General features: G+C 44.3%; 3 protein-coding genes across 7 annotated transcripts; 2 read left to right on the forward strand and 1 right to left on the reverse strand.

Moving 5' to 3' along the window:
* Positions 1 to 401: 401 nt before the first annotated feature.
* LOC119629119 (uncharacterized) lies at positions 402 to 4,063 on the forward strand. Of its 2 annotated transcripts, XM_038013925.2 has the most exons (7): positions 402 to 906; positions 1,062 to 1,239; positions 1,322 to 1,553; positions 1,878 to 1,979; positions 2,137 to 2,208; positions 2,734 to 3,021; positions 3,814 to 4,063. In XM_038013925.2, the coding sequence occupies exons 2-7, from the start codon at positions 1,072 to 1,074 to the stop codon at positions 4,038 to 4,040; spliced, it is 1,089 nt and encodes a 362-aa protein (XP_037869853.1). In that variant the 5' UTR covers positions 402 to 906; positions 1,062 to 1,071; the 3' UTR covers positions 4,041 to 4,063. The 2 variants fall into 2 exon arrangements, with proteins under 2 accessions (XP_037869853.1, XP_037869854.1); XM_038013926.2 differs by lacking the exons at positions 1,878 to 1,979; positions 2,137 to 2,208.
* A 1,731-nt stretch (positions 4,064 to 5,794) lies between these two features.
* Positions 5,795 to 12,409, forward strand: LOC101736120 (zinc finger protein 14). Of its 3 annotated transcripts, XM_038013922.2 has the most exons (12): positions 5,801 to 6,219; positions 7,163 to 7,294; positions 8,119 to 8,610; positions 8,962 to 9,089; positions 9,582 to 9,653; positions 10,294 to 10,480; positions 10,698 to 10,931; positions 11,004 to 11,108; positions 11,190 to 11,231; positions 11,427 to 11,528; positions 11,657 to 11,752; positions 11,819 to 12,409. In XM_038013922.2, exons 1-12 carry the CDS (start codon positions 6,067 to 6,069, stop codon positions 11,963 to 11,965), a joined length of 1,890 nt encoding a protein of 629 aa, XP_037869850.1. In that variant the 5' UTR covers positions 5,801 to 6,066; the 3' UTR covers positions 11,966 to 12,409. The 3 variants fall into 3 exon arrangements, with proteins under 3 accessions (XP_062526868.1, XP_037869850.1, XP_062526869.1); XM_062670884.1 differs by having other exon boundaries at positions 5,795 to 6,219; positions 11,657 to 12,409; XM_062670885.1 differs by having other exon boundaries at positions 5,803 to 6,219; positions 10,357 to 10,480; positions 11,657 to 12,409.
* Positions 12,410 to 12,855: 446 nt separating this feature from the next.
* On the reverse strand, positions 12,856 to 24,106 carry LOC101739769 (tubulin beta chain). Of its 2 annotated transcripts, none has more exons than XM_021349057.3 (11): positions 24,088 to 24,106; positions 21,010 to 21,121; positions 20,046 to 20,171; positions 19,187 to 19,288; positions 16,634 to 16,761; positions 16,243 to 16,410; positions 15,555 to 15,669; positions 15,275 to 15,485; positions 14,451 to 14,610; positions 13,410 to 13,511; positions 12,856 to 13,066 (listed from the first exon to the last, which is right to left on the reverse strand). In XM_021349057.3, the coding sequence occupies exons 3-11, from the start codon at positions 20,119 to 20,121 to the stop codon at positions 12,992 to 12,994; spliced, it is 1,137 nt and encodes a 378-aa protein (XP_021204732.1). In that variant the 5' UTR covers positions 20,122 to 20,171; positions 21,010 to 21,121; positions 24,088 to 24,106; the 3' UTR covers positions 12,856 to 12,991. The 2 variants fall into 2 exon arrangements, with proteins under 2 accessions (XP_021204732.1, XP_004922155.1); XM_004922098.5 differs by lacking the exon at positions 24,088 to 24,106 and adding an exon at positions 23,402 to 23,735.
* Positions 24,107 to 24,364: the final 258 nt, after the last annotated feature.

The following is a 24,364-nucleotide window of genomic DNA, read 5'->3' on the forward strand; positions in this document are numbered from 1 at the left end:
AAATGTAAGAAACTGTGGCTTCTTGGACCCCTCCAAAAACTCCATTAAACTTAGTAAATAGCCACCACCCACCACCTTACCGAAACATTTCTTTATCTAATCTCCTTTCATTTTATTTCATCCCAACTGTTTAGTCTCAAATAAATTAACTTCATTTCATTTCGCTTCATATTGTTTTTCGTATAAAAGAATATTGTAAAATTTTACGTACCTTTAATATAATTATCGAATTATATTTAAGCTAAGCTATAAGGTCAAGCAACCGTAAGCCGTAAACAAATCATAAAAACAGAAGCCACTTGCCTTTTGCCATACTTATACATAATGCGTTCAAATATTAGTGTTTCTGTTTTATTTTATCGTGAAGCACACAAAATTGACAAGCACACTCAAATGCCCGTATCTTTAGACGTTTCGTAAAATAGTCCTCCACTCTAAACTCATCCGATGATGCTCGAATATTCCTCCCAAACTTACTCGAGTTTGGTATTTTTAGTCGACCATTACAATATTCCTCAACTGTCCTCGAGTGAGGTAGAAAGGTGCTATTGCGTCACCACGACAACATCAGTTTGAGGAAAATTTGATCAAGCTAGCATCAAACCTACAGAGTTCTGTAGTTTATGGTCATTGTTTAATGTCAAAGTCAAGCTACCACTGTCTGTTTGACACTAGACGCACCGAACTTGTTTGATGTTTTAGTTGAGAGACTCATAAATACGTGCGCGTGCGGTGAAATAGAAGGTTTTCGTTTTTCTAACCCATGATTAATAATTTAGATTTCGGTTTTTGAATAATAGCTCCTCCAGGAACCCGGCTTTGTATTTTTATTCGCTGTTTCTTTGTTGAATTTGATTGCATCGTCTTTTTGAAGTGCTTTTCCACAACCACCGGTTTATTATTCAGGTAAGTTATGATTGTGGTGTTTTATTTATCAAATAGTTAACTTTAAGTTAACTCAAATGTTTAAATATTTTTGTCCTTTATTACTCACTGCCTAAGCAAAGTTTTTTATAGATTTTACGTGAAATTACGATGCAGTAAATTATTTGTCGTTTCAGTTTTTCTATAATGACGTCCAGGCAAGTATTTAGCGAAAGCGAGAAGACTTGCCTACAAGAATTAATTTTAAAATATAATCTGCACAAAACTGCGACCATGACAGCTAGTCAAAACACAAAAAAACTTTTGTGGGTACATTTAACAGAAGAATTCAATTCAATTGAATCAAATGCAAAGGTAGATATTTATTTATATTACTTGTATCTGATTTTTACTTGTCTATATATACCATGCTATTCTTATTTATCATTTGTTTTAGCGAAGTGAGGCCCAGCTCAAGAAGTGCTGGGATAATTTAAAAACACGGAGGAAGCACTTTTTGGCTAATGAAAAGCGTCAGAGAATGAAGACTGGTGGCGGACAGTGTATTCCAAATGAGCCACAGCCTGGTAGCAGCAATGAGACCCTTATTTTTGCTGAGGTTCTACTGGATCAGACTGATGTGGAACTCAGGGGTGTCATTGACAGTGATACCATTTACAGTTCTGAAGGTAAGTGAATCTTAAAAATTTGAGATAAGCGCTTCAATCTCACATGCTCTCTCACAAAAAACAGTAAGAACGTGGTGGCATGGAGGGTCTTTTGATTATTGTTATATATCTATATGAGTTGAACTACATGTATTACTGTGCTAAAAACTAGATAAATAACATGCGCGACAATACCTGATAAGATTTTCACTCAAGAAACCATTTTAATAATCATAATGAATATACCACATTCTGATTAAGAACTAAAATTCTTTCTTTCCTCTACTCCAACTATCACTTTTATTCTACCATACATAATTAAAGATTTTATTGTTTTATTTCTAGATATTGCAATGGAGCTTGAATCATCAGTTCCAGCAGCAGCGCAACCACAACAGAATGATGAAGTTCTGAGTGTAAGCTGTGCAAGATCATCAGCTGAAGAATGTATGTATATTTTTAGTCTTACTTTTCTCTCACATTTATAGCCCATCTTTTTGCCTGTTTTTCTTAATTATCTATATTAATTAGTTAGGGTAAAGCAGTTTGATGAAAATCAAAATATTGGCACAGTTGGAAAATTAAAATGCATATCTTTTTACAGACCAAAGTGTGAACACTCATATGCATCTTATGGGGTCCCATCTTACAGTTTGTGGTGGAGCTTCATCACAAGGTAAATATTCTTTAAATAAAGTTTATAATATAAATTATCTAAATGAGCGCAGGTTTCTTAAAACACATTTGTACAAATAAATATTTCTATTGATTATAATGAAACAGTAACCATGTGATGACAAAATACTTTATGAACCCAACATGTGCAAGAGCTAATAAAAAAACCTTGATACAATTTTTTATAATTGATAGCTATTCAAATTTTTAACAAAAAGTAGGTAAAGTAATTAGGGTTTCTTTATGCATACTTAAAAACATAAAACGCCTTCTTTGTTACAAAATGGTAACCTTTTTTTTTGCTTCTCTGGGTAGATAAAAAAAGAAATGCACAAAGTACATCCATGCACATGGTGGATATATAATTGCTTTCATATGTTTGAATGCAGTGAGGTTTTCCAAACAATTCTGATTGATCTTTGTTGTATGCATACCTTACAAATCATTGATTGAGCTAGAGCACATGTTCATTACTTAATAATAAACGCAAGTAATGTGTAGAACTATTGATCTTGTATTTTTTCAGGAAATGTTGCAGGCACCACGCCTATGCATTACAGTCTATCATGTCGTGACACCCCACAACGTCGTGATACTCCACCACGTCGTGACACTCCACCCAGTCGTGACACTCCACCAAGTCGTGACACTCCACCAAGTCGTGACACTCCACCAAGTCGTGACACTCCACCATGTCGTGACACTCCACCCAGTCGTGACACTCCACCAAGTCGTGACACTCCACCACGTCGTGACACTCCACCGCGTCGTTCTGGGTCCCGGCAGACTGACTGTGGTGCAGCCTCCTTAGGAGGTAAGTTAAAAATGTAAAAAAAAATTCAATTCGAAAATGTCAGAACAACCTTGAGAGTGTATAAAAACAAAAATACAAATTTTGTTGTTGGCCTACATTTGATGCAGATATCACATACCCGATCCTGTGGACTGAATGGTAAACAGTCGACGTTGCCTTAAGCACGTCATTACGAATCCTCCCGACCCATTAACGGTTCTTTTAGGCACCACAAGCACCGGTCATTGTCCTTGCTGAACCCGTCGCTTGCGACGAAGGTCTCGACGATCGAATTAACCCATAGACAGCCCACTGAGTTTCTCGCTGGATCTTCTCAGTGAGTCGCATTTCCGATCCGGTTGTAGATTCTGCGAAGATCTTGCTAGGGCCAGTGTTAGCAACACACCCGGCTTGAGCACCATGAGCTCACCTACACTTCAAGGAGAAGCCTCTCAAGGCTATCAACATAGGTAGGAAGAAAAAAGAAGATATCAGTGAACAAACATAAAAAAAAATACATAAAAGTTGTGTCACAAATAATGCAATTTGTAAATCTAATCTAAATATATCAATATCTTTTTATAACTTCACTTTAATTGTATTGAATCAGATGAATTGACTATCACATTTTACTCAGTCTAATTAATAATTCGACTATAGTAGCTCAATCCAATTGTGGGATTTGAAACCACCCATTAATACCTTAATTACCACTAAAGCTATCATCACTTCAAAATCATAAATATACATTATGTAGATTACTAAAATGTTACAAATATAGATGTATAACAATTGCATTTTATTTAATTACAGGAGGGAATGTGCGCACCAGGGTAATTCAGGAGGAATTTAATTTTAGAAAAGAATCTTATGAAAAGAAAGAGAGAAGAGAAGACGAACTCTTTCAATTCCAAAAAAAGGAAAGAGAGTGGATGATGAAGGCAGCCGAAGAAGTATATCTAAAAGCGAAGGCTGAGAGGGAAGCTGCAGAGGATATTAAAAAATATAATCAGGCTAAAAGAGATTGTAGTGAAAAATAATTTAAATAAATAACTCATAATCACATTGACTTTATTTATTAGATAGTAAGCAAAATATGACTCTTATGTAGATAAATAAAATAAGGAGTTTCAAAAGTCTAACCTCGTACTATTTACTTTTTTGGTAAAAAAATTATCAAAATTAACAAAATCAAATTTAATCATACATCTTCAAAATAAATAATACTATCTGCATTACAATAACGGTGCTCACTGCTCGGTTCCAACTTATATACCCATATTAGCCGGACAACTGATAACTGTTAGGGTAAACATGTTCTTGAGTCGAAACTGTGAAGTGGTGGAGTGATGATCTGTGCAGGGTGGCTGGCAAGAGCTGGATGAGGGAAGCCGAGGATTGTGCTCAGTGGCGAGCAATTGGAGAGGCCTATGTCCAGCAGTGGACTGCTGTAGGTTGATGATACCCATATGAGAATTTTTAACTGAAATGCCTAGAAATAAAAGCCGATCTTATAATACTCCCTCTGGAAGAGTCCTGAGTATTAGGTACTGGGACATTTTCTAGCTCAATTTCAGGGTTCAGCTCAGGTTCATTGGTCATTAAACAAATGTTGTGTAGGACAGCACAAGAGACTATAATATTACATGTGTTTGGTGTACTGTTTTGTAATTTTCTACACAAACAAGCAAAGCGTCTCTTTAATACACCATTTACACGTTCTATAATGTTTCTCGTTAATAGATGTGCTCGATTGTATCTGTGTTCTGGGTCTGTTTGAGGATTGAGTACAGGAGTGTACATAAAGCCAGTCTGTGCATAACCACTGTCTCCGACAAGAATGCCAACTAAATCGCCTTCTTCAAATCTCAAACAGCATCTGCTGTTGTTAAATATGCGCGAATCATGCACAGATCCAGGCCATCGCACAACAATGTCGTATATTTCCATTTGCGGTCCACATATTATTTGGACATTGATAGAAAACCAGCCTTTTCTATTACGAAAGATTTCTCCCCTTGCTCTGGATGGATTTTTTATTGGAATGTGTGTGCAATCAATACATCCAATTACACCTGGAAACCCTGCAATTCGGTAAAATTTTCTTTTAGTTTCAACCCTTTCATTTAATGCAGGGAATTTAATAAATTGCCTGGATTTCAAAGCCAATCTCTTAGAAATGTTTGCTACCGTTTTTGATACTACGGATTGAGAAATTTTTTCGCAAGTCGCCACAAACAATCTGAAAAATAACCATACCACATGAAACCAAATGAAAGTTATAAATTATAAATATTCTATTATGTAGACACAAAAGCACATTATGCACGAACCTGAAAATTGCCTGTTGCGTAAAATCTCAAAGCAATTAGCACTCGTAATATGGGCGTTAAAGGTAGTCCACGATCGTTTTCATTAATGTTGTTAGTCAACAAAGGCAGCAAAATATGCACAACCGAATCTTTGTTAAGCCGGTAACGTTTTCGGAATTCGTCGTCATCGTAAACTTCCAACGGGTTATCTGCATCTCTCAAATACCTTCGCGACGGATAATTATACACTCTGCTATCAAAAATATAGTTAATAAATTCTTCAAAACTGCTCTCAGAAGTCATCTTGTATTAAACGCTGTTTTGAGGAACGTTCAAGGTACGTCGCGACGTACCTTAACTTGACAGTTCGGTCACTTCACTCCGGTTAGGAAATTTTTCCAAGGACGTTTGAGTGGAGTTTATTTTTACGACTAATCATACCAAAACGCGCGTTGGAGGTTGAGTCGAGTCGAGTTAGGCTCGTGTGAACGACTAAAGATACGGGTGAAAGACTCAAAGGTTTTAAAAAAATTAAAAAAATTTAAAGACTTGGTTTTAGAACACATCAGTCTGACAGTCAGTGTGTTTACGCTAATCGAAGAATTTTGCCGATTTACTAGGAAATGAAGTAAATGTATAAAAAACGGTAGAAGAATTACAAAGTGTTGAAAATCCATTATGAAGACATATTAGACATTCATTTAATTCATTCACACGCTTAGATTCATTTAAAAAACGTTTTTAAACCTTAATTATGTGGAACGATACTCAAAACGCGATTTTTATGCCGAAACACGAGATAAAATCCGAACTGATGTGCTGTAGGGGATGCTTAGGGACGGGCAGGCTGTACAACATGCACCAGTACGGACTGGCGGAGCCTTATTCACTGCTCACCGGAATTGAGGCAAGTTGCTTTTTTTGCAAACCAAGTTTGGAAACAGAATGTGCATAGAGTGTTCGGCGACTAATTATAATTAGTTGACAATAAATTCGTGCATTAACGCCGCCTGCTGGCTTCGTGCCGTGAATTTGGAGGAACTTTTTCAGGAACATTTATCTCATTATCTTAATGTGTACTTATTCATTCATGTACCATTGATGTATATAAGTTTTGAAGTAATGTAAGTGGATAGGAGAGTAGATCAAGGCCAAGATCACTTATTTGTATTAAATCTAACAGAGTCATTCAAAATGTTCATATTTTCAGTCGATCTGGCTTGGAATTGTACAAGACCTCTGATACTGGGCATCATATCCATGGGCTCTTTAAACCACTTAACATATTCCCTACTGTGTAGCATGAATGTTCCCTACACTGACTCTGATCCAAATAGATTCCATTAAATTGTGGGGCTTATATACTTCTTGTGGTGCAATCAATTTTTTTTATGAAAACTTTAACTGTGCTGTGATTAGATCAGTCGCATGTCATTTGGATGGCAATTTTGAATATATTGGTTAGTTATGTTTTGCATCTTAAACTATACATAACATGATAATAATTATGATTTTTCTTAATTTATTTATTGTAAATCATACACTAGAAACAAAGTAATACAGTACAATTAATGTAATGCATAAGTAATGCAAGCTGCCCATACACCTCATAATGCCTGAATGTCTTCAAAGAACAGATCAGTAGGGAATTATTTGAAACTGAGCAGACTGTGAGCTCATCTGGACAATATTATAAAAATAACCTAACATCAGGCATTTGAAGATATTTGGCATTCATTGTATTACTCTTGTACCTGCTATCAACACAGAAATCTTAGCCTTGTGTGGTTGAATGTCAGTTTTAAAATGTATTAATTATACATTTTTATGTAAACCATTGCTTTTTCCAGTTGACAGATCCAAATCGTCCGCAGCAACTCTGCAGTATGTGTAGAGCCCTACTTATCAAGTACTTGTCATTCAGAAGACGATGTCATGAAGCCGAGATGCTCCTACAGAGTTTGGCAGAAGTTAATCCGGTTGTGAGTATCAGTTTGAAGTAAACAGTTATAAATAATTAGTCCTTGCTAATTACCATGAACGAATACTGTGCATAGAATGATGTAGAGAACAACTATCTTGAGCTCTGATACCAAGAGATGATATTTTGCGGTAATGACATAAAAGTGTCAGATTTTGGTTTGTGCCGTACACAAGTGGGAATTAACAATCAAATCTATTGTCCAAATCAACTAGAAAACTATCACTGCAATATTTGACTTGAATTCAATAAAAGTTCCATGTGTGTCTGTACTGTCTGCTTACAGATCATAGATTTTAGGCAATAAAGACGTATATAAATTCTTGCAACATGTACTAAAGTTACCTATTCTTGTGCTGTGTAATTTATGGGTAATAAGCAAAACAAAACTTAATAAAAATGTGGGTGGTGGTGGTAATTACTGGTGGCAGGACCTCTTGTGAGTCCACACGGGTAGGTACCACTACCCTGCCTATTTCTGCTGTGAAGCAGTAATGCGTTTCGGTTTGAAAGGTGGGGCAGCCGTTGTAACTATACTGAGACCTTATATCTCAATGTGGGTGGCGTCATTTGCGTTGTAGATGTCTATGGGCTCCGGTAAATACTTGGATGATACCTCAGATGGGCCGTGAGCTCGTCCTCCCATCTAAACAATAAAAAAAACGCATACTTGATTATGAGTTTGTGTTATCTGAATTAACAGACTACTTTCATGTTTGCCTTTGTCTTCATAATCTAAGCAAGCCTGATTCACATTAGGAATACTTTATTACGGATAATGTTATCCAATGTTCAATCTAAACCATATTTGCTTAAATTCGTCAGCTAACAGTGGACAGCATATCGACCATAGACCGATTGACGCACCGTCTCAATCCATGCAACCAAACGTCTCCAACGAACGTTGCCTACCCGGAAATCGAGGAGGAACCACCGATAGAAGCACCACAAGAAGACATGATCTACGAAGAGCCCCCTCCCAGTCCGGAACGAAAGAAGAAGCTTAAAAAGTCCAAGCGAAAGTTCTCGTTTGACGTCGAAGACTTGCAGCCTCTGAGCACGATCAAAACGGAGAAATTGAAACCGAAGAAGAGCAGGGTCAACAATCTGTATACGGACCCCGCGGACAGGGCCAAGTTCTCGGAGCGGTACGACGTGGACATCGTCGTTATGAGGAAGGAAGACGAATACCAGGAGATGACGGACAGGAGGAACAGCGAGAAGTACTTGAGGGCCCATAACAAATGCGAGCAGTGCTACAAGGGGTTCATACACGAGGATACGCTGAAGAGGCACGTCAAAGATAAACATGATGTTGTAAGTACGGTTCATTACCTTGTCTCTAGTTCTGCTCCTATCTCGTGCTTGTTGAATTGGATGGTACTACATTAAAGCTCGAAACCAGCTGTTTTGGGCGATGGGGGGTGCCTATCTGGTAGCTACCAGAGAGTCCACGACCAGCCCTCTGACTGATATGGAATAGAGTATTACTCGTGGTAGGACGTCTTGTGAGTCCGCACGAGTAGGTACCACCACCAGCTGTGAGAGCTATGAGCTTCGCTACTCATCTAAGCAATAAAAAATCAGAGGAATCAAGAGAAGGACCAGACAAAGTTGTAGAGTGTTTGTGTGTGCGTCACTAACCTGAAACTCCTCTCTCGCCGGTAGAATCTGGAGCACGTCTGCGAATACTGCAAGTTCAGGTTCAAAGAAAGGTCGAACTTGTCGGGGCATTACCGGAGGCACCACAAGTACAAGTACATATGCCGGGCCTGCGGGATCACCACGAGGATGCGGTGAGTGACCTCTCACTTCGCATGACCAACACGTCATTTCGGATCCTCCCGATCCACTAACGGTCTTTTAGGTGCCCCAAACACCAGTCATCACGAAGGGCTCGGCGAGCAAACTAATCCATAGACACAGCCCACTGAGTTTCTCGCCGGATCTTCTCAGTGGGTCGCGTTTTCGATCCGGTGCTAGATTCTGCGGAGCACTGCTCATGTTAGGGCTAGTGTTAGCAACATCGTCAGGTTAGAACCCCGTGAGCTCACCTACTCGCTCGGTAAATCTAGAATGACCTCTCGAGGTTGCTAGAATAGGTAGGAAAAAAAAAGAATGACCAGCAGGAAGGTGTCATGTTATCCTTACTTGTGGAGACAAGAGCTCGTCTTGTTGGCGGAGTGGCAATGGGACAAGGCATTGGGCCGCAGCCCTGTGCTCAGGTGCCGGTCAGAACTTGGTCCCCGTGCTGCTCTCGTCACGTTGAAGTGGTTGTGATGTTGCAGCGAGCACGCGGTGCAGCACTCCAAGATGCACACGCAGAAGTTCGAGTGCAAGTACTGCGGGAAGGTCTTCAAGTGAGTAGCTTATCCTCATGTCCTCCTGCAGTCAGCGGGGTCCTTCGAGTCCCGCAGATAGGTATACATCGTTCTAAGGATATTCACAGAAGACTTCCATGAAGGTATAACAGATGTAGATTTAGGGAAATGCAATGACTGGTGCTAAGGTGTTTTGTGATTCCGCAAGGGCAGGTACCACCGCACCGGTCACACTGTCAGTTGACCAGGGCAGTTCACACTGCGGCCTCGTGTCTGCAGCTGGAGCCAGGTGTACCGCGCTGACAATTTAGCTCTAAATGGATGTATGGAAAGAGCTAGCTTATCATTGTTGCAATAACTAATACAAATTTAGAAGCAGTAGGGTCTAAAATCGTGAAGATCTCATATCAGGACCCTCAATGTGACTTGTCGATATTCAGAGCCGGTTTAAAGGGTCGCACCTCATGTCTCAAGGTGCGGTACGGCCTCACGACCTCCGAGCCGCAATCTATGTCCCCGTACACTTAGAGCACGCGGGGTGCGTGATGATCCTCAAACACTGATAGCATCGTCCAGTAATTCGCCTTTACCTTCGGTCCCCGTGACCTCGCGATGTTGTTCAGACACAGTCCTCGTCCCATAAATACATTTATTAAGATATTTCATTTAACGTTGGGAGTTCCACCCCGCTCCCTGCGCCGGCGCCTGCGGCGGGGCGCGGGCTCAGTCCTTGCTGTTGCAGCACGAAGGGCACGACGTACCACACGCACGTACGCAGCAAGCACGGCTCCGAGCTGCCCTGGTGCAGGATATGCGGGGACGCCTTCATCAGCACCAAGACTCACATGGAGAGACTCCACAAAGAGGTGACGTTGTTAATAAATAATGCTGGTGGAAGAGCAGGCACTTAGTGCTCCGTGAAGTTGTCGTGGCCTCATGAGTAAGACGCCCGGCGTGCTCGTGTCGGTGCGTGACGGACTGGTGGGCGCCGCCACCCGCCTAGTTCAACCGCTATTAGTTGTTATTGAACACTGCAATATAGTTGAATCTTCACCCTTAAGTCTCAAAGTGGGATCCCTGCAGGTGCTGAACCTGCCCGCGGCGCTGCGCTGCGCCGAGTGCGGCACGCAGTTCCTGAGCGAGCGCGCGGCGCGGGGGCACGCGGCGGGGGGTGCAGGGGGGCCGGCGGGGGGCGCGGGGGCGGCGCGGTGCGCGGGGGGCGCGTGCTGCGTGCACTGCGCCCAGCGGTTTGACGGGGAGCGCGCGCTGCGGGACCACGTGCTCGCCGTGCACAAGGTGCAGTACTCCTGCGCGCAGGTGAGCCGCCCTCAGCCACAGTGCCGTGCTGTGTCCCACGTAGACATGACTCGACAAATATTGATATTCCAGTGCAACAAGACGTTCAGCCATGAGAGCAAGCTGAACAACCACCTGCTGGAGAAGCACAGCGAGGGCGAGGCCGACGCGCCGCCCGGCAGGAAGCGGTACATGAAGGTGGGGACGGGGCGGGGGACTGGGGGGTCGCACTGTTATGTATATTTGAAATATTTAAAAAATCTATTGTAACATTTACAGGTAGCGCCCGCGATGTGCCACATCTGCGGGAAGATAATAGCGGTGAGTACAGTGACCTCTGACCCCGTGACCTTGTGACCTTAAGTAACTTTTGACCTCAAAAGCGAATTTTAATCTTAACAAACGATACGCAACCACAAATAGACTTTTGATCTTAAACAAAAGCTTCCAAAAGTGCCCTTTGACCTCCCAATGTTCAGTTTACGCATAGTGACCCCACGCTCGCTGCGTCCCCAGGACCAGTACCACATGGTGTACCACCAGCGGATCCACACCGGGGAGAAGCCGTACGCGTGCTCCGAGTGCCCCAAGCGGTTCCGCATGCCGGAGCAGCTCCAGGTGAGCGCGGCGCTGTACTGGTGCTCCAGCACTGAGCTACTCGCCTGATCTTCTCCAAACTAACTTATACAAATAGCTTGATATTGGTGTCGGCCGCGTCCACTGACTCGCCCGTTGGTCCGCCGCAGAACCACGTGCGCATCCACACCGGCGAGCGGCCCTTCAAGTGCAAGTACTGTCCCAACACGTTCAAGACGTACCCGGCGATGAGCAGACACCACCTCGTGAGTACAGCGCTTGTAGTGGTCCCCTCATCGCCACGCCGCACTGACCCGCTCCTGTGTCGCCAGGTGCACACGGGGGTCCGGCGCCACGCCTGCTCCGTGTGCGACAAGGGCTTCGCCACCAGCGCCGAGATGAAGGCGCACGTGCGGACCGTGCACATGAAGATCCCGGCGCGACCCCGCCCCCGCAGGTACCGCGCCGCCGCCCCCTAGTCCGCCCCCCAGGGGACGTATCAGCAAGCGACCCTCTTACAGTACAAAGCTCGCCAAACTAACTATGGACTGTACAGAGCGGAGCGGGACTAGCATCGGGGAGTCCCCGTGTGACCCGCCACTGCCCCCCCACTAGATACTGCGTCACCAGTGACGCCTACTCGCGCGCCCTCTGACGCGTCCAATGGAAATGTTCCCCGGAGTGGGGGACTGAGGGTGACAGAGTGTAAACACACACAAATATAACATATTATATTGGAACTTTTACCAAAATTACTGAGTAGCTTATGACAATTAACTGAACTGAATTTCCCAATTGCCCCACTGTGGGGGACCGCCTGTGAAATCCTCTAACGTACATATTACTCATTACAAAACTCAATAATATAAATATTTATTTCCAATCGATTCAAAGTGTAATTAAATAAATAAATAAAAACGATATTTTGACTTTTATTAACCGTTATGTATATGTATTTTGGACGTTTTCCAATTACAGCACAAGAGCGCATTATGCGGCATAATGTTCAACTAAGCTTCAGCATAATTATGCTTAGTTGAGCATAATGCGCTCTTGTGCTGTAATTGGAAAACGGCCTTTGTCTCTCTCTTGCCCATACAGTGTTATAAAGACAATCAATAGAACTGCACTATCTAAATATACGAAACGTAACTGGGTGTGAGGGAAAAAGAAAAGAAAATGTGTGCTCGCACTTCTCTCTCTTACCCCTTAATCACATTTTTCGTAACGCTCCCGTCACGCGTTCACCAACTTACTCCCCAAGTCAAGCGTGTGTCAAGAAGTATCACTTCAAAAACTTAACGGCAATCGACAAGGCTGATAACAGAACCTAAAGTTGAGGATACAATGAAATTAAAACAATATGTATAGTTTAATGATTATAATTTACATTTTAATTGGACGTGACGCGTTGCTAAACGTGCGTCTGTCTATGGTTCGATCGTCTGGGAGTGATGACGTCACGTGAGGAGGCCGCCGGGGCTGGTCTCCGGACTGTGTCCTGGTTAGGCTTCTTCTAAATAGTCCTCCTCTGGTATTTCCTCCTGGTCCTCGAAGTCTCCGTCGTCGACGCCAACCTCCTGCAATACATTATGGCTGATCGGATCGTTACCGCTCTTGCTAGGGCTAGTGTAAACAACTTCGCTAGGTTTGAGCCCAGTGAGCTCTCCTACTCGTTCGGTTACGTTGATATAGCCTCATAAGGCTATCGGCATAGGTAAGAAAAATGCGATTCAATATTGTGGTCCATCATCTGTTTCGTTCTCGTGAAGCAGCCCCAGTGCAGAGGGACGGTAGCCGCTGGAAGCGGGTCGTCGGGTCGTTTGTCTAAATAAATATCTGGGTAATTAAAAATGAAAATAGATTGGCTAAAACGTCGAGTTACCGACGGCCGTGTGACCCTCAAGTGCAGCGCAAGCTCACCTCGTACTGCTGGTACTCGGAGACGAGATCGTTCATGTTGCTCTCGGCCTCCGTGAACTCCATCTCGTCCATCCCCTCCCCGGTGTACCAGTGCAGGAACGCCTTCGGAAACATGCGAGGGTTTTACAAACTGTCATCAACCATAGTTATTTGTAAGCCACGTGAAGGTTATTTTGTTTTATAATCTTAAGTGATTATCAGGGTCCATGGACATCATGCGAATGCCGCAGCCTACTTTGAGACATCAGGTAATTTCAACCCGCAGCAGTAATAATCACTGTTCAAGATCTTCATTCACAACGTCAAACGGAACGCATATCCTAATTTGTTTGTATTATCTGTGCATTTTTCGTTCAATCACGACTTTGGGGGACTTTTTGGCGGGAACGCGAGGAGTGAAGTTGTATGATTTGTTTTATTTTGTCTATTTAGTGTTTCTTCGGGTTTAAATGTGTAATAATGGTGGTTTATTAACTGTTTAATATCTGTAAAAGTGCACAAATGTGGGAAAATGAAACAAAGCCGCTGGACGTAACTTCTCGGGATCCCCCAAAAAGTCCACTGAAAAAATCTTAGTAAATGACCACCATTTTACTGAGATTATATTTCATCCCATCATCTCATTTTCTATCATTTAATTTCATCCCAGTTGATTAATGTCTTAAATTAATCATCTTCATTTCATTTCACTTCTTATTATCATTTTTCATAAAAATATGAATATAAATTAAAATAAGACATGACTTAAAGGTCACAGTTACCAGGTCATAAAATCCCTTTAAAAAAAAACACGACTTTGGCGCCTTTTTTTTCTAATATTTTACCTAACTACTATTGTCGAACTAAAAGTAGATTCTATATCATTCACTACTACAACACCGACTTAATAATTGTCCTGAGCGTGGACAGGCACCGTTTCCTCTCGTTACAATACTACAGTTGCGGGTTCCTCTATGTACTCCAATATCCAGCCGCTCACTGTAAGAGTGGTCCGCGGGCAGCAGCCAACACCGCAGTTCGGTGCTGGCGACTCTCGCCTACCTTCCTCCTGAACATCAGCGTGAACTGCTCCGAGATCCGTTTGAATATCTCTTGGATGGCGGTCGTGTTGCCGACGAAGGTGGCGGCCATCTTGACGCCGCGCGGCGGCACGTCGCACACCGCCACCTTCACGTTGTTAGGGATCCACTCCACGAAGTAACTGGAAGGAGTGTTCGGCGGGTGAAGGTTTAATTAAGGTTAAGGAGCCCATGGACATCTACAACATAAATGCCTCCACCCACCTTGGGACATGAGTTCTAAGGTCTCACTTTTAACACCTTGAGACATAAGTTCTATGGTCTCAGTATCTGTCCCGCCGTTCAAACCGAAGCGCATAACTGCTTCACGGCAGAAATAGGCAGGGTGGTGGTACCTACCCGCGCAGACTTACAAGAGGTCCTACCACGAGTAATTACGCTAATTATAATTTTGCGGGTTTGATTTTTATTGCACGATGTTATTCCTTAACCGTGGAAGTCAATCGTGCACATTTGTTAAGTACGTATTTCATTAGAAAACTTGGTACCCGCCTGCGGGATTCGAACGCATAAAAACTATCCTATATCTCAAGTTGGAACAAGGCACACATTTTGAAAGAAAAACGTCACAAACAGATAGTCGGTTTCAGAGTTCATCGCGGACAAGTCGTGACTCTATTCCTTACATCTAAATGCTAACTCAGTCACCCACATTCAGCAAGGCCGCGAACTACGAGGAATGTACGCGGCACGCCAAGCGCACGATGCTGCTCGACAAACGGTCACAGATGACACTATCGTTCGGGACTGTACACCCGCCACCCACCTACCACCATCGTCACCCACCTAGAATTCTTGTCCTGAACGGCTAGCATCTGCTCGTCAACCTCCTTCATCGACATCCTGCCGCGGAATATGGCGGCCACTGTGAGGTACCTCCCGTGCCGAGGGTCGCAGGCTGCCATCATGTTCACGGGACTGAACAGCTGCTGCGACAGCTCTGGGACGGTCAGGGCGCGGTACACTTGACTGTTACGAGCCGTCAGTGGAGCGAAACCTGACGAGAAACAATACAGCTGACAGTCAGACCCGACCTTCACCTGCCCGCTAGTCCCGCACTACTCACCAGGCATGAAGAAGTGTAGCCTCGGGAACGGGACCATGTTAACAGCCAGCTTCCGTAGATCCGCGTTCAGCTGTCCCGGGAAACGAAGACAAGTGGTCACCCCGGACATGGTCAACTAGAAACACGCAGTCACAAATTGCTTTATAACCAGACCAAGTCTTCTCTGAGCTATGCATGTGCACTGACACGTGCACGTTCGAATAGAGTTTCGCTAACACAGCTGTATCTCATGGAGATGGGCACGTTTGGGCCGAGCTTGCCGGTGGGAAACAAAGCCTCGCAAGATCTTTTCTACCAATGGATTTCGATAGAGATAAAGTTCCTACCTCTTAACGTATCTATTAAGGTATTTAGCTTCGATCGAATAGCGGAAGGCTTTACAGTGAACATCCAACCCGCGGAGACGAAGGTCTGTTCGTAATATTGAAGTAGTATTGTTACGTCGGTAAGAGTAACGTTATCTATCGCCGAATAGCAGAAAGGAATATCAAAAAATCTAGTGAGATCGAGAACGCTCGAGGAGTACAACGCCATCTGTTGTCAAATGGCGGAAATGCATATCGGTAATACTCGACTTGTGAGGAATGTTGTGTGAATGAGTCCAATCCCAGTACAACTTCAAGAGACTCCGCCGTTGCCCGCTACAGTTAGTCGCAGTGCTCGGGACATCCTTACACACAAGACTCACCGAAACTAAGTGATTGAGGTCGCCGTAGGTGGGCGAGGCAAGTCTCAACGTCCTGAAGCAGATGTCGTAAAGCGCCTCGTTGTCGATGCAGAACGTCTCGTCCGTGTTCTCCACCAGCTGGTGCACGGAGAGGGTCGCGTTGTACGGCTCCACAACGGTATCTGACACCTGTCAAAAGTGACAGCTGTCAACGAGCAATGGCTGCACGCGCCACCGGCACTCACCGGAACTATTTCGTATCGGCCTGAGTTATGGAGCTACTGTAATTGAGGTTTCAAACTGGATGATGACATTTAAGTTGCTCATTTTCTTATCTCAGTTTATAAAATAGAGTAGTTTGGGAGCTGATGCAACATTTTTTATTTGGCCGTGACATTAACTGATTACTGACCTTCGGCGAGGGTACAACGCTGAAAGTATTGACAATCCTATCGGGGTATTCCTCGCGGAGTTTGCTGAGGAGGAGGGTTCCAAGGCCGGACCCCGTCCCCCCTCCCAAGGAATGGGTCAACTGGAAGCCTGGAATCAAACCACATACCTATCCTCCAATTGTTTGTGGACATTGCTACAGTTTTTTTTATAAAAAAATTAAACCGAAATAAGTAAGCCTAGTAGTTAGCTTTTTCGGCTACGACTGGGTCCTGCGTAGCGCCCTTAGTGCTCCTCTTCCGGGTCTGAGCGTAGTTTGTTGCGCGGACGACACTTTGGTCGTGGCCCGGGGGAGGGACTTGCGAGAGTCTGCCCGTCTTTCCTGCGCGGGGGTGGCCTTCGTCATCGGCAGGATCCGAAGGCTGGGTCTGGAGGTGGCGCTCGATAAATCCCAGGCCCTGTTGTTTCACGGGGCCCGGAGAGCGCCGCCTCAGGGGGCCCACCTCGTGATCGGAGGCGTTCGCGTCGAGATCGAGGCAACCGGGTTGCGGTACCTCGGTCTCGTACTGGACGGTCGTTGGAGCTTCCGCGCTCACTTTGAAAGATTAGGTCCCCGACTGATGGCGGCTGCCGGCTCGCTGAGTCGGCTGTTGCCGAACGTCGGGGGGCCTGACGTGATGGTGCGCCGCCTCTACACGGGGGTGGTGCGGTCGATGGCACTGTACGGGGCTCCCGTGTGGTGCCACGCCCTGACCCGCGACAACGTTGCGGCGTTACGACGTCCGCAGCGCGCGATTGCGGTCAGGGCGGTTCGTGGATACCGCACCGTCTCGTTTGAGGCGGCGTGCGTGCTAGCTGGGACGCCTCCCTGGGACCTGGAAGCGGAGGCGCTCGCTGCGGATTACGCGTGGCGATGCGATCTCCGCTCCAGGGGGGAGCCGCGTCCCGGCGCAGCGGAAGTTCGAGCGCGGAAGCTTCAATCTCGGCGTGCCGTGCTCGAGGCGTGGTCTCGCCGCCTGGCGGACCCCGCCTACGGGCGACGGACCGTCGAGGCGATCCGCCCGGTCCTCTCGGACTGGGTGAATCGCGACCGAGGACGTCTCACCTTCCGAGCGACGCAGGTGCTCACGGGACACGGCTGTTTCGGTCGCTACCTGCACCTCGTCGCCCGGAGGGAGCCGACGCCGAAGTGCCACCACTGCAGTGGCTGCAACGAGGACACGGTGGAGCACACGCTCGGGTACTGCACCGCTTTCGCGGAGCAGCGCCGCGTCCTCGTTGCAAAAATAGGACCGGACTTGTCGCTTCCGACCGTCGTGGCTACGATGCTCGGCAGCGACGAGTCCTGGCAGGCGATGCTCGACTTCTGCGAGTCCACCATCTCGCGGAAGGAGGCGGCGGAACGGGAGAGGGAGAGCTCTTCTTCCCTCTCGGCGCCGTGCCGCCGCCGTCGAGCCGGGGTTCGGAGGAGGGCGTTTGTCCAGCTCCAGCCCCTATGAGGAGGCAGTCTCCTCCCGGTGATGGTCACGGGGCGACCTAAGGGGGTTGAGGCTGCGCCGCACGCTACCGTCACTCTAGCGCGCTGGCACCAGGAGGACGGGACGGGGCGTCGGCGGCTGCGGACTGCGATGCGGTCCGCATTTTCGTCGTCGCTGTCGTCGCCGAACATACTGTTGAAGAGCAACCCGGTCGGCGGTGTATCGCGTTCCGACCCGGCAGGCTGGTTCTGGCCCAGCGGGGTATCCCGGAACACCAGCGGCACCGCCCGGGCGGCCTGGTAGGGCCGCCGTACCGCGGAGACCGACGTCGTTGGTCGTCGACTATCGCCTCGACGACCCGTCGGTCGGGCGTCCTCGGGGTGGCGCCGCGTGTCTGGTTGTAGTGTTGACCGCGGGAACCCCCCTACTCTGAACGGGTTCTGACCCCGGACGGAGATCGGACGTCGGGTGTAAGAGTGCAGGGGAGTCGTTTAGTGGGTGGGCCCTAAAATCCTTGGGCCCGCGATCTGCTCTCAACACCTGCAGATCGTTGAGTCTCACATACCCCGCGCGCCCCCTAGGTGCGGGGACCTCGTAGGAGGTTCGGCCGCCGGCGCGAAAAAAAAAAAAAAAGTAGTTAGCTTTTGCGTTATGAAGTTAGCAGCCATGCCTATGAAATGTTAACTAATTAAAGTTGGCAAAAAATTGCACACACACATAAAAGTAGTTCCTCGCATTTGTATATTCCGGTCATCATTCTCGTCGAACCCGTGGCTTGCGACGAAGGGCTTGGCGAGTAAATTAACCCACAGACACAGCCCACTGAGTTTCTCGCTGGATCTTCTCAATGGGTCGCGATTCCGATCCGGTGGTAGATTCTGCGAGGAACTGCTCTTGCTATGGTTCGTGTAAGCAACGTTGTCAGATTTGAGCCCCGTGAGCTCACCTACTTGTTACGCTCAAATGGCCTACAAAGGCTATCAGCATAATTAGGAAAAAAAGGGTATTCAAAGCGATGTGCGTGAGGCCTTGGAGGTTCATCCTCTATTATAACGGAGGAGCAGGCTGGCGCGCGTCCCACACGCTGAATACATTACCCTGTAAGCAATCGCAGCCCTCGGCCTCCTTCCTGACGACGTCCAGCACGGATTCCACCAGCTCAGCGCCTTCTGTGTAGTGACCTTTAGCCCAGTTATTCCCTGGAATATAGTTGCTCTTTTGTTATACGTGCGATAACGATAACCAATAAAGCTTTCGCAGAGTAAAACACGTCAGGTTTTAGAGTGAACACATCCCGGCATTGCTTAGTATTACATAGATAAGTGTAAAGTGATTTATAAAGTTCCGTTTTTTAGTATTTTTTTATGTTTTTATTTTATAACTTTTATGTTTTATTTTTTTATTGCCCTTGTGGACAGACGAGCATACGGCCCACCTGATGGTGAGTGGTTACCGTCGCCCATGGACTTCAGCAATGCCAGTGTATTTGTAATTTGCAATGTATTTTTCCAGTCCCTGCTTTCAGTTCATTTTCGTTCACTATCCACTATTAGAGGAAGCTTGTGCGGGTTTTGATTATCATCTTTTTAGTTTACTATACGTATCTATTAAGCTGATAGTTTTCTAACTCATCAAATACGACGAAGAGTTGGACGTGCGAACTAATCCAGCTCGAAACAGCTCACTGAGTTTCTCGCCGGATCTGCTCAGTGGGTCGTCATTCCGATCCGGTGGTAGATTCTGCGAAGCATTGCTCTCGCTAGGGCCAGTGTTAGCAATACCCTCAGGTGGACCCCTGAGCTCACCTACCGGTCAGCGTGATGAAGGGAAAAAAATTGTTTGTGTCTGACAGAACCCAGTTGGTTCAGAGGGTGGATCGATTTGACTAATAATATCCTACTAGCAACCTTCAGCCTACCCGTAGCCACCTGTTGATAAAGGTGTCACTGTCCTCACCTGCCCCGCTCTGTCCAAACACGTAGTTGTCCGGCCGGAACAGCGCTCCGTACGTCGAGGACTTGATGGCGTCCATGGTCCCAGGCTCCAGGTCCACCAGAACGGCGCGGGGCACGAAGCGCTTGCCTGCAAAATCAAATTTGATCAAACACCGATACAAGATAATATATAGGATATAGGATTTTGAAGTCGTCGTGGCCTAAAGGATAAGACGTCCGGTGCATTCGTGTTGAGCGATGCACCGGTTTTCGAAACCCGCTGGCGGGTACCAATTTTTCCAATGAAATATGTATTCAACAAATGCTCACGATTGACTTCCACGGTGAAGGAATAACATCGTGTAATAAAAATCAAACCCGCAAAATTATAATTTGCGTAATTACTGGTGGTAGGACCTCGAGTAAGTACCACCACCCTGCCTATTTCTGCCTTGAAGCAGTAATGCGTTTCGGTTTGAAGGGCGGGGCAGCCGTTGGAACTATACTTGAGACTTTAGAACTCGTATCTCAGGATGGGTGGTGGCATTTACGTTCTAGATGTCTATAGGCTCCAGTAATCACTTTACACCAAGTGGGCTGTGAGCTCGTCCACCCTTCTGAGCAATAAAAAAAAAGGAAATTTCAATTGATTAGCTTATTTTCTTAACGGATCACCGCTATCTAAGCAACCAGTTGGTTGAAGCTCTGAATGAAATAAAGAGAGGGAAAATACGAAACATGTTTTGTATATAGAATATAAATAAAACATATTATTAGCTTTTCTAATACAGTGTGCGTAGTGCGAGTTTTATAACGTTCTCGATAGCGTTAAAGTTAGCTCACATTTGTATGGAATGGGATCGTTTGCGTACGTTTGCCGCTAGGGGCGCTGTTCCAACTGCATACAAAATTGAGTTAACGTTTACGCTATCGAGAACGTTAAAAAACTCGCACTACGCACACAGTCTTGTTGTATCGATACGAACCGTCATCAGCTTCGTTGTAGTAAACACCGATTCTCTCGAGCTGCAAGTCGCTCTCTCCGTGGTAGTGTCCAGTCGTGTCGATCCCGTGCTCGTCCGAGATTATTTCCCAGAACTGAGGAAGGAAATAATATATTTTTTAACAGCTTATTTCGACAACTTCAACATTGGGTTGTAGGAAAATATGGGACAGCGCCATCTATACGCAGGAATTGAGACACTCTGACCTGCTCTTTTTATTGATTTTTTAACCGACTTCAAAAAAGAAAGAGGTTCTTAATTCGACTGTATGTTTTTTTTATGTTTCTTACCTCATAACTTTTGACTGGGCAAATCGATTTAGATGATTACTTTTTTATTATTAGAAAGCTGACGCTTCCCGTGTAGTCCCATTTCAGTTTAGTATGTTCTTATAATGGTATCCATGAGAAAACTATATAAGTTTTAAATTTGCATGAAGTACGTGCGCGACAAATAGATGAATAACTCAATAACTCACACGCCAACCAATTTTGATGGCTATTGTTTTTAGTGCATATTAATTTGTTTTAGAACATCTTTTATTTTCTATTTGAAGTCGGTTTTTGTTAAAGCATGTCTATTTACAATTATTTATTGCTTCAATGAATGAGCTCACGACCCACCTGGTGCTAAGTGGTTGCAGGAGCCTATTGACATCTACAGTATAAATGCCGCCACCCAACTCGAAACATGAGTTCTAAAGTCTCAGTTTTTATAGTACAACGCCTGCTCGAACTTTCAAACGGAAGCGCATTACTGCTTCACGGCAGAAATAGGCAGGACGGTGGTACCCCAAAACGCCCTACCACTAGTGTAACTACTTATTGTTACGAATTGGAAAACTCAAACAAACCAAACAGAAGTTGTAAATGTTTTTAAATTGACTCTTTTTTTATTGTCCTAGATTAACGGAACACTACGAGGTTCTATTGTTAAATATTTATCGCCTTAGAGATATGAATAAATGATCTGAGTCGTGGGCTGCGATTCCTAACTACAATGCCAAGATATATTTATTGGTTTGTCGCAAGCCATGTCTACGAGCTAGCTAACCCACAGACACAGTCCACTGAGTTTCTCGACGGATCTCCTCAGTGGGTCGGGTATCCGATTTTTTTTTCTACTTGCTCTAGTAACCTCGAGGGGTTATTCTAGATTCACCGAACTAGTTGGTGAGCTCACGGGGCTCAAACCTGAAGTCGTTGCTAACACTAACCCTAGCAACAGTAGTGCTTCGCAGAATCTACCACCAGATTGGAACCGCGACCTACTGAGAAGATCCGGCGAGAAACTCAGTGGGTTCAGCGAATCCGATCAATTCAATGAAGCACTGCTCTTGCTAGGGCTAGTGTTAGCATATTCTCTCAGGTCGAGCCCGTGAGCTCACCTACTCGTCTGAGCGTAGCTGGAATAGCCTCTTAGGCTACAAGACAATAGGTAGAGAAAAAACCCAACCAAGTATGTCGTGAAAGACTTTTAACAAAGGTCACCCGTGGGAACGACATCTCAGCGGTACGCACGCGGTTAATATACAACTGTTTATTAGATGTTAACTGTACATATAGGTATGCCTTAATAATTATGTATAATTTACTAAATTTACTATAACAAGAGGTCCTACCACCAATAACAGTGTCAATAAACAAATAGTATGCATGCGTGATGTGTCAAATACATGTTTTTTTGTTGATTTAATATATTTTTTATGCACAATTTAAAAAAATATTTACATTCTGCACTCCTTCTCTATATTGTTTATAAGTGTGGGAGATTTCATACTCCTCCATCCGCGCAATTTTCGTAAAAAGGGTTACAAAGTTTTTCCTTCACGTATTAATATATAGATTGTATAGTTTACTAAATAAATATAGCTTACTATGTGTATTTTTTTCATGCACGTATGAAAGGTTGTCGTGAGTTTGTTGAGAGTATGTGCGGCGGTGGTAAAACCAGTTTAGGATTGTTCCTTCGAGCCTTAACAATGTTTCAAGCGCCATCTATACATGAAAATGCAACAACGACTTTGCGGGCTCACAGCTGATTACTCGTTGCTGTCCTGCCCATTTCAATCGCGAAATAATCCCCTATCATTCCAATAGCAAGAGCAGGAAAAAGGTCTAACTGGAAAATCAACCTCAAGTTTCAAAGTAAAAAATTTACATGACCGGGTATCACAAATACTACTTACTACACTTTAAGTCACCATTTTAAAACAACATCTCACAATCGGACAAACTAGAGCAGTGCAACATTACAATGATGTCTTAATTGATGCCAAGAATGCAAAAGGAAATCGCTGATCGAAGAAAAAAAAACAATACGATGCAAATAAACGTAATTAGACGATTATTTTTCCATCGTCCACATTACGTACCTTCGATCCTATTTGATTGCCACATTGTCCGGTCTGCAAATGAACTATTTCACGCATTCTCGTATTAAAATGTGTTAACTTTACGCCAAACTATACAACTCGGAGTGTGACAGACGGACTATTTTAAGACATCGCTCACGCGTCCCACTGAACGCTTCAGGGTTATGATTGAAGCGAAGTTGCTGCAGTTTTATTGATAAAAGTCACGTTTAAGTGTTTTCTTGTTAAATATTAATTCAATTTTGTGATATTTTTAGTTGAAATTAGATTAAACATGTCTGGTGTGATACGTAAAAAGTTTATAACAGCGCCATCTAGTAGGGTCATTTAATAAACAAATGTATATAGGTCAAGGTTAGTGCTGTTCGTACCTACGTGATAAATTATTAAACATAGCTAAATACGAGGACTATTTCTAAAGAAAATATTGGATTTTGATGTACAATTATTCTATTGAGAGGCAAGTTGTGATATTTTTTAATAAGTACCATCTGACGTTAATACGAAAAACTAAAATCATCTCTTGTGAATAAAAATGTATGTTTAACCGCGTCAAACTAGTAAGTTAGTGTCAAACTAGTAAAGTAAATAAACTTGATAATCATTGAAATACAACCACTGCGCTGGCAGAGACGCAGCGATACCACAGGTGCATATTTAGTATGATAGGAAAAAAAGGAAATTACTTTAAATTCTTTGTAATCGCTTCATTGCCTTTTTCATGTGATGGATTTATGGAATATTTTTGTTGGATGCTTTAAATTATAAAGTCTACGTACGCCTTTTCTGTATTATAAAAAAAAGACCATAGATAATTGAAATAGAACGAGGGGAACGCGAGTAGCGAAGTTATGTGATTTGTTTTATTTTGTCTATTTATGTGTTTCTTCAGCTTTAAATTAATTTAAGTGCAGCTTTAAATTTAACTGCACAAATGTGCGAAAATGAAATGAAGCAGATGGA

Source organism: Bombyx mori, chromosome 11 (genome assembly GCF_030269925.1).
Source record: "Bombyx mori chromosome 11, ASM3026992v2".
In the NCBI taxonomy this organism is placed as follows: Eukaryota; Metazoa; Arthropoda; class Insecta; order Lepidoptera; family Bombycidae; genus Bombyx; species Bombyx mori.

Excerpts from the sequence above, each read along its gene's own strand:
- LOC119629119 (XM_038013925.2), top strand. The coding sequence starts at position 1,072 with ATGACGTCCAGGCAAGTATTTAGCGAAAGCGAGAAGACTTGCCTACAA. Across the intron at positions 1,554-1,877 it reads TACCATTTACAGTTCTGAAG|ATATTGCAATGGAGCTTGAA; the intron begins GTAAGTGAATCT and ends TTTTATTTCTAG. Across the intron at positions 2,209-2,733 it reads TGGTGGAGCTTCATCACAAG|GAAATGTTGCAGGCACCACG; the intron begins GTAAATATTCTT and ends GTATTTTTTCAG.
- LOC101736120 (XM_062670884.1), top strand. The coding sequence starts at position 6,067 with ATGTGGAACGATACTCAAAACGCGATTTTTATGCCGAAACACGAGATA. Across the intron at positions 10,932-11,003 it reads TGCAGTACTCCTGCGCGCAG|TGCAACAAGACGTTCAGCCA; the intron begins GTGAGCCGCCCT and ends TTGATATTCCAG. Across the intron at positions 11,109-11,189 it reads GCAGGAAGCGGTACATGAAG|GTAGCGCCCGCGATGTGCCA; the intron begins GTGGGGACGGGG and ends TAACATTTACAG.
- LOC101739769 (XM_004922098.5), bottom strand. The coding sequence starts at position 23,458 with ATGCGTGAAATAGTTCATTTGCAGACCGGACAATGTGGCAATCAAATA. Across the intron at positions 16,411-16,633 it reads GCGTTGTACCCTCGCCGAAG|GTGTCAGATACCGTTGTGGA; the intron begins GTCAGTAATCAG and ends CACTTTTGACAG. Across the intron at positions 13,512-14,450 it reads CGCTGATGTTCAGGAGGAAG|GCGTTCCTGCACTGGTACAC; the intron begins GTAGGCGAGAGT and ends ATGTTTCCGAAG.